Source organism: Crocodylus porosus, unplaced genomic scaffold (assembly GCF_001723895.1).
Source record: "Crocodylus porosus isolate Cpor-Errol unplaced genomic scaffold, CroPor_comp1, whole genome shotgun sequence".
Taxonomy (NCBI): domain Eukaryota; kingdom Metazoa; phylum Chordata; order Crocodylia; family Crocodylidae; genus Crocodylus; species Crocodylus porosus.
Window position 1 is genome coordinate 2,756,669 of NW_017728938.1, and position 13,266 is coordinate 2,769,934.

Sequence of the window (13,266 nt, forward strand, 5' to 3'; positions counted from 1 at the left end):
AAAATCTATGAAATCCAGAAATCCCTGGGTTTAATCTTGTGAATCATGTGTAGGTGTTTGCACACTCAGTGTTAATATTGCATGACACCCTGTGGCACCCTTGAAAAGGGATAGCAGGGCCTTCTGGTTGAAAAGTCAGAAGTTTACTTTGCTTAGACTGCAAGCCTTTGGGTCTGGGACCATCTCTCCAAAAGTATTTGTACAGCATTAGCAAAAGAGCATCTCAATTTGTTTTCATGCAATACCATTCCTATATTCATATTTACAAACACGATCTGAGCCCCTGAACAACTGGATACAACCCTGGTCATTCTTTTAAAGTTAAGTACATTTAAAGCAAACCAAGGAAGTTCTCGATCATTCCCAGGGACAGCGCAAGGCCTGTTCCATAACACCTCGCCCCAGGCAGATCACCATTAAGTCTCATGAATAGGAAACCCAGTATTTGACTACATAGAATACAATGCAGTGTTGGTGGTTACCTGTATGAGTAAAAGACTTAAAAACACTAAAGTGCCAGCAGCTCCCTTTACAAAAGGACTTTTTTTTTTTTTTTTTTAAACCAGCCGTTGTCATCATTTAAAAAGAAAAAAAAATTCCTTGCGCCTTATCAATGATCTAATGGGGCTGCAATGACACAGCAGCGTGAAAATCAGAAGATTGCAGAGACACAGTGAGGACATGGGTGGAAGCTGCAGTAGCACAGTAGGTTAATGTATGCCTTTCAGCTCTCTATGCCCAAGTCCAATAATATCAAGGGCAAACAACAAATCTCAGTACAAGATGCGGCCAGGACTGGAAGAGGCAAAAGGTCACGGATGAGCAATAGCCGTAGAGTGCAGGTAACTAGAATTTAAACTGCAGGTGGTGCTATATATCAGGTAACACTGAGGAAGCTTGCACCGTTCCTCACCACACTGCCCCTGCCCCCAGACAGTGAGCACAGTCCTTCCCCAGAAGGAACCACCTGTAGTACCTCCTAGCAAGCTGAGGGGCCAAGCTGCTCACAAAGAGATGAATGCAGAGAGAAAAATAAAAAGCAAAGATAACAATGCAGTAAAACAAACAGCCACTTAAGTAAACTGACATCTCATTTCAAAGGAGATACTTCTATATTGGCACATTCAAAGTCTTTAGTGGAGACAGGCTCCCCTGCAGGGGACGGCAACCACCATGCAATTCCCCAGAAAGAGAGAGAGGGGAAGCTGGGGATTTGTACTCTGCCCCAGCTCAGTTCCAGTGCCTCTGTCCCTTCCTTGATGCTGAAGCAACACCTGTTGAGGAGGATCAATAGTCAACTGGCTGGAGGCTAGCTGGCTCCTAAGCTCTGCCAACAAGCTGCTCACCACTCCCTGCTGATGGCTCAGCTTCTTGGGCCATCTGGATCTTTATGGACTGGGTGTTTCCTCACCACCATTAGAAGAAAGTGTCAATACTATCCATCTCCAGAAGCTGGCACCAGGTAATAAGGGTACAAGACCATCCCAACCACCAATACTAGACAAATATGAATGATAATGAGGTAGGGTGGGAGAGAAAACTGCCCTCTGTATTTGAGAGTGGACCGGGGAGGGGGGGCGAGGGGGAAAACATGGGTTCTCAGCATGCAAGTGTCTCCGTAAAAATCAAGAGGCATTAGACATGTTTACAGTTACTATTATTTCCAGTTCCAAAAGAGGAAACCTGCTGGGGGGACACCTCACTCCCAACCCAGTCCCCTGGCACTGCCAGTGCTCCTCAGTCCCAATCCACAGTCTATCCCCAACCTGGATATCGGTTCAGATTTCAAAAACCCACCTGGATGGAGATCGAAGGACCCAAAAAGAGGATGCGTCTAGGAAAACCCAGATACATGGTAACACTAGACCTGCTGCAGCAGCAGGTACCATGACCAGCAATGGAAAGCGAGCAAAAATCCCAGTAATTCAGGAATGAAGGTCTCTACAGAGTTTTCCCATCCACTTCTGCGAACTTCAGCTTCTCTTAGACACTGCAGCAAATAGACAAGCCCAGATAAAAAGATTCGGAGAGTGGCGAGAGAGGAAGGTAACACTATGCTTTTTCCTTCTGGTTGGAAAAGTGGGTTCAAATGCAGTAAAGGCTACAAATTAAAAAGGAGCACCATGGTCTTAGCCCAGATAGCCATCAGGATCACAAGAAATCAAACATTTTATGGTTTGAAGCTGCTCAGAAAAGAGAGCTACAAACAGTACAGTGGTAATGCTTTGTGACTTTGAAGATTATTGCCAGAGCTGCAGAGGGTCCTATGAGAGGAATTGCTGGAGGATTCAGGCACAGTGCATAGAGACTGCTTGCAGTGTGCCATTAGGTCAAATGCACTTAGCCCTGACTGGTAGTACCTGTTACTATCCCATTGCTGGCTCCTTCCTACACAACAGCTCTGCCAATGTAACTCCTTCCTGTTATTGTAATGTTTAGTCTCTTGAACTTATGTTGGAGTGCAAGAAATACTAGGTGCATCTACATGTGCAATTAGGGCAAATAAACAAAAACACCAGCGCAGTTTGTTTTGGAGTTTATTTCTCCAGGGCACAGCATTGACATGTGCACCCGGGACCACAGAAGTTTGAGCCAGTTTGAGTGTAGAGCAGAGTGTTTCAAGTTTGTGTAGAGCAGCCCATGAGGTCAACCGTGGGCTTTGGGTTGTGGTGGCGGGGCTTGGCCAGGGTACAAGGGTGGTAGAGTATGGGCAGCAGGCAGCCCTCACACTGTAGTACCCTTGTGCCCCAGCCAGCCCCAGTTACTGCCTACATCTACATTGTGGCAGTGTAAATTACTCCACCATAGGATAGTATTCATCCTGAACAGTACTGTCCTATGGTGGAGTTAATTTACTGATCCCTGATATGGGCACACACGTAAACAGTGACACTTTACTTAAGTAAGGCACACATGTAGATGCACACCTCTACAGTGATTTGATTATGGAAAACAGCAGCCTAGAATGGGAAACTTGAAATTTTAAATTACTGACCCTAGTCAGCAGTGACTAAAAATTGTGCTAAAACATGGGAAAAAAGTGTCAGAATTTTAGGGAAGTGGTAGCACAAAACATTAATATTACACTATTTGTCCTGCAAAGTGATGAGAATGCTGCTGGGACCTTGGGAGTGGGGAGGAAGGAGAGCCACTAATGGTGTGCCAAGAAGGAAGCTGTAGGATATGTTCCAAGCAACATACCTTATATAAGGCTGTATTTTAAAAACTAGAGGTGGTCAACCTGAGGCATGTGTGCTGCAAGTGGCACAAGCAGTCTTTGCATACAGCACATGGCAAACTGGGGAAGAGACAGACAGCACAGCAGAAGATACAGCACGGATCAGAAAACAGAGCAGCAGATAAAGCAGGAAGCAGAGGGGAGGAAGCAGAAAGCAGAGCAGTAGATCAGGTAGCAGAAGGGGATTGGAGCAGCATTTAGGGAGCATGCAGAGCTGACTTGCAACATCTGCCAAAAATGTTGACCCCAAATGTTTTAAACCATTGACATAACATTTGAAAACCCCATGTCCTCTATAATGGGCAGATGAAGGGGCCTTCCATGTTACCCCCAAAAGCCTTTCACACCACCAAGAAAAAAAAAATATGGCAAAAACAAAGATGCAATTTCAGAGGCAAGCTTAGAAAATTGTTCTAGCAGCAAAGCCAGAGACAACTGTTCATGGAACAGGGAGATATGACATTTAGTATCCCAGCTCCAAGAACTTACTTAAGAGTTAAAATAAAAACCATTCTTGGGCAGGTAGCACTCCAGCAGGATAAAATATTCAGTGCTATAGTGTTCCTGGACAGCATATTTCTGACAATAAATTTCATGCCTCATATGCCACAACAGTAGAACAGTTATGAGGTTTCAGTCAACCAAAGAGTGGGCCCACATCCTTTCAAAGCAACCCCCACACCAAAAAAAAGTTCTGGCAAGTATGTATTTTTATTCTTGTTATGTATTGGTATGTCATTGCTTATAGTCTGGCCTGAATTGAAAGGGAAAGATCCATTACTGGAGCAGCAGCTTCTAACTGGCAACTTACATCTGTACCTCCAAGAATGGTTTTCATCCTCTCTGACAACCCACCACACTAGATTTGTCATAAGAAAACAGGGACTCAACCCTCAACATTCACATATGGCTAGTATCAAAGGGTCTCATTCTGCAAGAAGCTGCACAGACCCTTAACTAGTTTATTATTCCAAGAACTTACAGTCTAATATGGTAAACCCACAGGTATTGGTTGCGTTAGTTTCTTTGTCCTGTGCCATGGACAACCCTCGCAGTTCTCTCCCCCAACCCTACCTCCTTATCATTCATATTTGTCTAGTATTGGTGGTTGGGATGGTCTCGTACCCTTATTACCTGGTGTCAGCTTGCTGGAGATGGATAGTATCGACACTTTCTTCTAATGGTGATGAGGAAGAGAGGGGATCAATGTAGAAAATAAGAAAAACATGTTATCTTATATTCGTTTTAGGCTTTAATGCATGCCAGATGCATCTGACAGTCCACATTACACTTGCCTTTTGCATCCCATCTTAAACTCAGTTATGGTATCAGAATGCAATCTTAGAAATGGCTACCGCCTGTATTTGACTGGTAAGTCAGGGTGCTCCCTAAAAGTGTGGCTGATAAAGCTCTTTGGGGATGAATGGTACTATATACACCATGACTGGAGGTCAATGAAATTAAGCCAATTTGCACCAGCTATAGTTCCAGCCTCTAAGAAGGAAGATATTATTCATTTTAAAATTTCACTCTAAAAAAATTCCATCCTTGAGTATTCGTCCCCCCGTTATTGATCTGCTGTTGTTCTTTTGGATTGGAACATGACATTCAGAATGATTAGGTGAGAAATTCAATAGCTTACCAACTTTCTTCTGGAAGCTTTTTGCATCTGCCCAATACAATATTAGTGCATAGATTTCTCTTTTTCTACTGAGTCCAAATTTGCTAGTATTATGGAGTTAAAACCCTTCCAGTTTCAACTGGTCCTATGCTATTCTAGTACACCAGGGTGCACTCTACTCCACCAGAATAATAAAGCCGAAAGAAAAGATGCACTCTGCCTGCAACTGACTGATTAGCTAACAGGAGACAAGTGCTAATTAATTAGAGGTGCCATTTTTATTTAGTACCAACACTAAGAATATTTCAGATTATATTCTGACGAATCCGTTTCCCATGCAAAGTAACAAAGAGCAAAGCTAATGGCTAAGTTAAAAGAATTTGTCATTACAGGTATGGAGTTCTGCAGTGGTCCTTCTCAGATGCTGTGTTAAAACAACACGTCTGTTATCTCTCTGTACATACAACCACAGTGTTGTCTAATCCCATCTAGAGCAGGCTGAAAAACTCAAGACCAGGAAGCCTAATTCTGATCCCAGAATTTCTTTGCATGGAAAGCTGCCCTAATTTAAGAGATGCAACTGAAAAACAGATTTAAGCACTGAATGGATAAAATAGTCATATCAGTATAAATTGGCATTACACTGATATTAATAAAAGTAACCGATAGACAGCCTTACATCAGTACACCTTTGCCTAACAGTGTAAAGAAAAAATTTCCCTCCAAAAGCAATGGTAAGATTTCACAAGCTTAAAGTTAGGTTGGTTTGGATATTGCATGTCCAAGGCCATCCATTCGCTTAAGGCAAATAAGTTATTGCTTGCTCCCCCACTGCCTAATGGCAAGACACAGTAATAGCCATATACTAAGTGCACAACACTAGGATAATTGTCCATCTGTCCATTCCTGATTGTGGTGTAACTTACACCAGTGTACAAAACCAAATGTAAATTATTTGTCTGCCATGCCTTTAGTTAAGCTGATGTGAAAGGCTGTGTGGATGCTCTTAAATCAATATAAACATGGTCTATATCAATTTAGCTTGAGGTAAATAGAAACAGGTTGCAGCTAAATTGAGAGAAACCACTCAAAAGCCAAATTATGAACATCTACACAGGAGTCTGCATCTGTTTAATTAAAAGCCACTTAAAACATATATTTAAAGAGAAACCAGTGCAACTTTTACATTTAGACAGTGCCCCACAAACAACAATATAAAATGCAAGTAATTATTTTGATGTTAATGGAGCTAAACGAAGGAAAAAAAAAAAAACTACCTACAATAGACCACTGTGATGACAAAAAATCATCCAAAAAACCAAAACACATGCTTCACAACCCAAGGCACAAACAGAGCAATACATCTAGTATGCTGAATGAGCCCAGCATCTTTAAGATCTGCAGATTAGCATTATTTTAGTATTTCAGATTACTCCATTTAAAATGACTAGCAAAGCTAAGATAGATATGTTCAGAAGGAGAGGAAGATAGGGCTCTAAGAGACTGATGTTCTCTATCCACAGAGCAGGTAGAGCACAGGTAAAAGCAAGCTTTCCTTTCCTTTTGCTGTCCCAACTCTGATGCAGAGCGACTGCTTCCCGGAATGAGAAAGGACTTCAGTTTATCCCAGCATCAGAATTCTCATTAGCCCCCACATTTCCCAAATGCAGCCTGTTTCTGCAAGACATAGTTAAGCTTATAAGGCAAATACAAAATCACCAAGAATCCATGGCAGGACAAGCAGCTGGATTTAAGGTGCGTGCAATATGTAGTACAGAGAAAGAATATAACTAGGAACTCAGATAGTAGTTACATGCAGCCATACCAAAATACAGATAGAGGAAGAATAATAATAAAAAACAAAAAAAACCCCAAACACATGCACATGATAGATGTGTCAGGTTGACTAGTAACTACAGGCAGAGTCAGCTGTGACCCTACACATGGAGAGAGACTTATTACAAGTGTTCACAAAGGCAGCATCTCTAGAAGAAGAGAATATTCAATGCCACAAGGAAAGTAAAAAAAGGGGAAGAGAGACAGCTTACCCCTCGGAGCTGCTGGACACCACCAAATATTCTCATCACTCCATCAATCTCCTGCTCCAGCCTTCTAGCCCAATACTGCATCCTGCAAGAGTGGGGGAAGGAGAGGGAAGGGGAACAGGAAGAGAAAAAGTGAGAGAGAGAGACAGAGTCAGAGTCCTAACACTTAGTAGATAAGCTGGATAATTGTGGGGAGGGGGGGAAGAGAAGAGTCAGTGCTCTCAGTGAAGTTTATTGTTCTGTTTTTGCAGCACCAGATGCAGGTAGAATACCAAGAATGTCTGGCCTCCAAAAGTTATGGCTGGGACAGGTTATAAACTCCAAGACTAAAAAAATGTACACAAGGCAAAGCAGAAGGAGTAAAGGAAAAGAAATAGGCATAACAAAAATAGCTTTTTCTCTTTTTGCTAAGGAGCTGAGAGATATAATTATTTAATCCTAGAGGGATCAAGGTCCAAATGATTTAGCACCTGGATATTGGTATGGAATCCAGTTTATTGCTCCTTCCTGATCCTCTGGTAAGAGGAAACCAGTTTAGGATAACATATGCCCTCTTTTGGGAGACCAGACCCTTATTCCTGCAAGGGAAGAGAAACACTGACCCACACGGTTTTCCCAACATTATCTTATCTTCCACAATTACAGATCCATTAAAAAGTGACAATAATGGGCAGTGGGCTCTTGCAGAGAGTCAGGAGAATCCCAGATCTCAGCTCACATAAAACCATAGTTATATGCAACTGATACAGGGCTTCCAGCTTTAAAAGAGGTTTTGGGAATGGCTACCTCTTGGGTTAGGTGGACCCATCCACACAGCTTACTGTGGTCAACAGTGGTGCTCTCATGCACAATTTGTTGATCTTGGTGAACTATCCCCTAAATTGGAACCAGTGAAGTTGTACCCATGTGGTTGTATGGATGGGCTAATTCAACATGGGGCAGGATATTTAGCACTGTCATTCATTCAGTGTCAATTAGCACATGTAAAGCTTTAAGTAACCACTAAACTGCTTCCAGTTTTGGTTGCAGCCTACTTGAAGGATGTCTGAGGGCACTTGCTGCCAAACAGGATATGATTACCTTGTAGGCATAGCATTGGTTGCTTGATGGGTGGGAATTACACCATGCAGGTATCACTTTTTATTTCTTCTGCTGGCCTTAAAAGAGTGCTGCTATCATGTCAGTATCCCAGGTCATCATCATCAGTGCTATTTTTCACAGCACTATTTATCCCCAGATGTGACCTTAGTGAACAGAATATAGAACTACATAGAACAGAAACCAGGACTGGAAGCCTCGGGACCAGCATCAGGAGGTAACAGGCTCCTATCATAATATGGAGAAAGAGGGAAGCATGACAGTTATCTGCTTTGGCCATTCCAAAGAAGGGATTTAAAACTGACATTGCCCTGGAGAAGTGATTCTCAACCAGGGTGCAATGACCCTAGGATGTCAAGAAATATTAGCAGCCTTAGGACTACAACACCTACACACCATTCACAAGATAAACCCAGAGATTTCAGATAGAAATCTGTAGTGTCAAACCCATTCTGATCAGCTGCAGTCTGAGTTCTTTGCAACAGAATTGCTCTAGTACTTTCCCCATAGTCAAAAAACAAGTGAAAGCCAAGAGCTGACATTTTTCTAATGGTACCTTCTGTCTAACAAGGGGAGCCTGGAGTTTAAAGAGGCTGAGAACCACTGTCTTAGAGCAAGAAGATACATTTGCGTGCCACAACCTCACCACCACTGAACTAAAAAAAAAAAAAAAACAAAAACAAACAACCAACCCTCTCTTGAGAGAACAAGAAACAGGAAAACCCAGAAGAGTAGTTTATGCTAACAGTCAGCACTATGGTCCTCTGGGGTCAAACAAAAGATGCCAGTTTTGGGGGCTTAAAATTTCATAAAAAAGACACCTCGAGATCACTACAAGCTTAAAATCACTAGAGCAGAGAACCAACGCATCACTTGTAAATGCCTGTAGAGTAGATGGACAAAGGAATGTGGCAGGTATCAGTTGTGGCAAAATACCCTTGCTTGCCAGTTGTGAACTTCATATGCCAGTTGTAAGTAGAAGCGAGATTTAACTGCATGGTCTACTCACAGAACAAATTGTGCTTAACAACGGTGATTAAGCAAGTGTAGCTTCTGAAGCTGGCAACTCAATTATCTTTCCCTTGGGGAATTTAACTGGGTAGGGAGGAAAAAAAGACCACAACTGGCACCTTTTCTCTATGATGGAGAAAGCAAAGCCTCCAGGAGAGCTGTTTTAGAAGGAGGAAAAATCACAAGTAGAGTTGGGCAAAATGTTTCACTTGCCAAAAATGCCTACTTTGGTCAAGCAGAACTGTTTACAAAATTTCCCCAATTGTTTCAGCCTGAAACAAATTCTGAAGGGACTAGAAGCATTTCATTGTGTAAATATGCCTAAAAATATGCCTAACCCCCCCCCCCCAAATAAAAATCAGTGATTTTTTTTTCCTTTAAAAATTTGACCAGTGAACTGGGAGGGCACAGGGAGAAGAATCAATTATGTGCAGGCCTAGTCACACATTTAAGAAGCCCTGCAGTGAACTTACACAGCTGGTACCTTTTACAGGTTTCTACCTTCTGTAGCATCTGGCTTTTCATTAACATCTGTCTCTGCCATCTCTAAGAACAAAAGAATTGCAATTTCAGATGAAGCCTGTAGCCCATCTAGTCTAGTCTACTTTCTCTTAATCCTAATCTCAAATGTACCATATGCACAATATTTCAGAGAGGTTTAATAATACAGGAAGTTTGAAGTATTTTCATTATTAAAGACATTTTAGCACATGCTGTGTGTGCGTGTGTGCGTGTGTGCGTGTGTGCGTGCGCAACACTGGGTGCTAAATTTCTTGAACAGCCCATATTTTAACTCTAGCAGGTTTATTTAAATTAGAAGATTCATTCTATGCCCATGGAATAAAAGCAGTGTCACAGGATCATAGGAAAGTAGGGCTAGAAGGGACCTCATGTGGTCCTCTAGCCTAGCTCCCTTCAAGGCCAGATCATCCCCAACTAAACCATCTTAGCTATTTGTTGTTTGGGGAGGGGCCTGTCTTCCATAATATGAAAGAAGCTGAAGTGTAAAACACAACTAAATCATAACTGTGAAGCTATGACTGGCACCTGCAACACATGTATTATGATTATAACATACCATGCGGTCAACTGTCTTGAGCCATATCAGCCATGGTGCCACTGCTCTTACTCCTAGGTTGAACAGTCCACCCGAGGCTTGGGCCCCAAATAACCCAAGAGAGGTCACCTTCAGCTGTCAATAAATAGCTTTCAGTACATATACTAATTTGCAGCATTCATCTGAGATCTAGATCAGTGGTCTCCAAAAACTTTTTTGATCACACACCCCTATCAGTAAAAAGTTTGAGCATGCACCCCCAACATATGTATAAACATAAATATAAGTTCTAATATTTTCTTCCTGCACCCCAATGGATTGTCTTGCACACCCTCTGGGGTGTGCGCACCCCACTTTGGAGACCACTGATCTAGATTACCTTAGAAAAGGTTGGCTGATGCGTGGACGGACTCAACTAATGCTGACAGAGCTTATACCAGGAAAAGCCTTTTTGCCACTTATTTTATACCAGTTCCCCAAATGAAATAATATATTAAAATGAAACGCGTGCATGTGTTGAACTGTATTTTCATTTTTATACACATATAGTATAAAAAGAATGTATAATTATATACGCATGCAAAATAAAGTCAAAATGAAAATAGATAATGTGAGAGATTTAAAAAAAAAAAAAAAAAATCTTAACAGTACAATATTGGCAAGAGTCCCTGGTGTACACATGGCCTACATCCATGCACAAAATGTACCATCACTGTCAAATTTAGGGGCCAGTAGCAATTCAAAAATATATATCACGCATTCAAGGCAAGGTATGCCCTAAAATCTGGAACCCTCTGTTCACTCTTTAATTGCCATGAAGTTATTGCATTACAAAAAATAGTCTTTTAAAAGTTATTCCATCTCCCTCGACTTCCAAACTCTTCTTCCTCCTGTGGTTTGAGATTTTATGGAAGGAAACTAGGGCAAGGCTGAAAAAAGTAAAGAAACTCATATGCCATTAGGTACACGGAGATTTCACTATGAAAGAATTCCAGTATTGAAACCACAAGCAATAAGACACAACAGTCATTGCATTTTGGGCCCATTATTGCATGCCTCAGATGGTGTTACGGGGCTCAAGGAGCAGCGATTCCTCAAAAATGCTCAGCCCAGAGTGTCCTAGTGCTCTTGCGAAATGGTGTTTATAAATAGAACAAAGAAAAAGACGGTAAGGCCCAATGCACCAAAGTAGGCTACTACTGACATGAATGCATTACTGTGCGCAGCAAGTCACAAGGCCCATTTTTGAACAGTGTACACAGCTTTTCCATAAATTTACTTCCAGCCACAGCAGCCTAAAGTGGTTTATGCGATGATGATGACGACATGGGATAGGATGGTACCACAGACTACAGTTCTGGGGACTCCATATTAACCAAGACCCCATAACAAGACAGTCTTCTATTTCCAAGCCCCCAAATCTTCAATAAAACTATATTGTACAGTTGGCCTGGATTACTGGAAAAAAACAAACAAACACCAAAACTGCTCATATGCAATACATGTATTTGTGCACATCCACCCACCCATGCATAAGCTTAGATTCCCTGCGACTGAAGTTGGGGGCTTTTGTGCTTGTATTTCACCCTGTACAATTTAGCCAGCTATTCTACTTTTAACAAAGGAAGTAGATAATTCTTTCTAAAAAGTGTGCACCGGAGCCCTTTGTCATCATCTCTTCAAAGAACACTTTAAAAATGTTAATTGATTTCATAATCTGCATACTTGATTTTTGTTTAAAGAAGAGATAAAACAGCTCCGTGTTTGGTATTTAAAAAAAAGCAGCACTTCAAAAGTATTTACTGCAGCAAGCATCAGAGCAAGATACGTATCACTGCAGCAATCTAACCTGTGTTGCACTGGAGTCTGACATTTACACCTTCCTATTCCTCCTCTCCCCCCACAAACAAGCAAAGAAAAAACCGCACAGTGGCCGCTGTAGACTTGGGCCAGTCTCAGCCTGTTCTTGTCCAGCTGCAAATGACTGCCCACCCCTGCTGCAGCCCTGGGAGCGGTAGATGCTGCCTGCTTGCAGCCAGTGGACTGTGCCATGCCCCAGCCCCCTGGGCTCCGTTTCCCCTGGGGCACCGTGCCCCAAACTCCGTGGCGTGGCAGAGCCCAGCAGCTACAGGCAGGCAGTGTCCGCCACTCCCAGGGCTGCAGCAGGTGCAGCTGCCTGCAGGCGGATGCGAGCAGGCTGGGGCTGGCAAGCTGCTGCAGGCTTAGGGGGTTCCAGGCTCTTCCCGGCACTCTGCCCATTTCCACCCCAGCCCTGGCTGCAGGGGCCCTGGAAGCTGCTGGCATCAGCTGCCTGCACCAGAGCACGATGCAGCCCAGTGGCTACAGAGGGCTGGCATCAGCCACTCCTGGGGCCACTGCAGCCAGAGCTGGGGCGAGTGCCATACCCTGCACCGCCCAGGGCTCCACTTGTCTGCGCTCACCCCATCCGTCCCCAGGAGCAGCTGACAGGGGAACTTATTTGTTACATTATAGAAGTAGGTTTGCTTCACGTGAATTTGAGATTTAGGCAATGTTCTCCAGGTCTCTGCTGATCTCATATACGCAAATTTACCTTGTATATCACAAATTTTGGGTACAAAAGGGTCATCACATAACAGTTAATATGTATAAATTGAGGGAAAACCTGTATAAGTTATAATCCCCATCTGAGACAATATACTCATGTAACCCTTTTACAAAAAGTTTTATAAATAGGTCACAACAGGCCATGGACTATATTAGGGGCCCAACCTTGTGGGGCTCCCAGAGGCTTCTCTATAGATTAGTAAAGATTAAAGAAAGACACTCAACCCAATGGGACTCAGCGCTCAGTCTAAAAGATCCCATTAATCATCTCTGTGATGCTTACTTTCAGTTCTCAAAACGGTGGATTTGTGTCTCCAGAGATAACATCCTTGTTAAACAGCACTATATGGAGATGAGAGATAACAGACCCGATTACCTACCCATCAGCCCTCTTGTCACTCTGCAAGTCTGCATACACAGTCAAGCCCTTAACTCCCCTCTGAAAGTGCAATGTTTCAAGAAGTTAAATGAATCGAGGATATCAAATAACAAGAATACCCTTTTTGTAGAAAACAGCGATTAACTCGAGGCTGCCTGACCAGTGATATCAAAATTGTGATTTAAAGCATTATTTAAATTGATTTGATTTAAATCAAATCCACTCTGGTGG

General features: G+C 42.5%; 1 protein-coding gene across 4 annotated transcripts in view; it reads right to left on the bottom strand.

The window, feature by feature from the left end:
- CACNA2D2 (calcium voltage-gated channel auxiliary subunit alpha2delta 2) overlaps positions 1–13,266 on the bottom strand; it is a 721,727-nt gene that overhangs the window by 675,448 nt on the left and 33,013 nt on the right. For all 4 annotated transcript variants that reach the window (XM_019547467.1, XM_019547466.1, XM_019547465.1 and 1 more), the window contains exon 2: positions 6,908–6,989. In XM_019547467.1, coding sequence (XP_019403012.1) covers positions 6,908–6,989 — 82 coding nt within the window. The remainder of the gene's footprint in view (positions 1–6,907; positions 6,990–13,266) is intronic.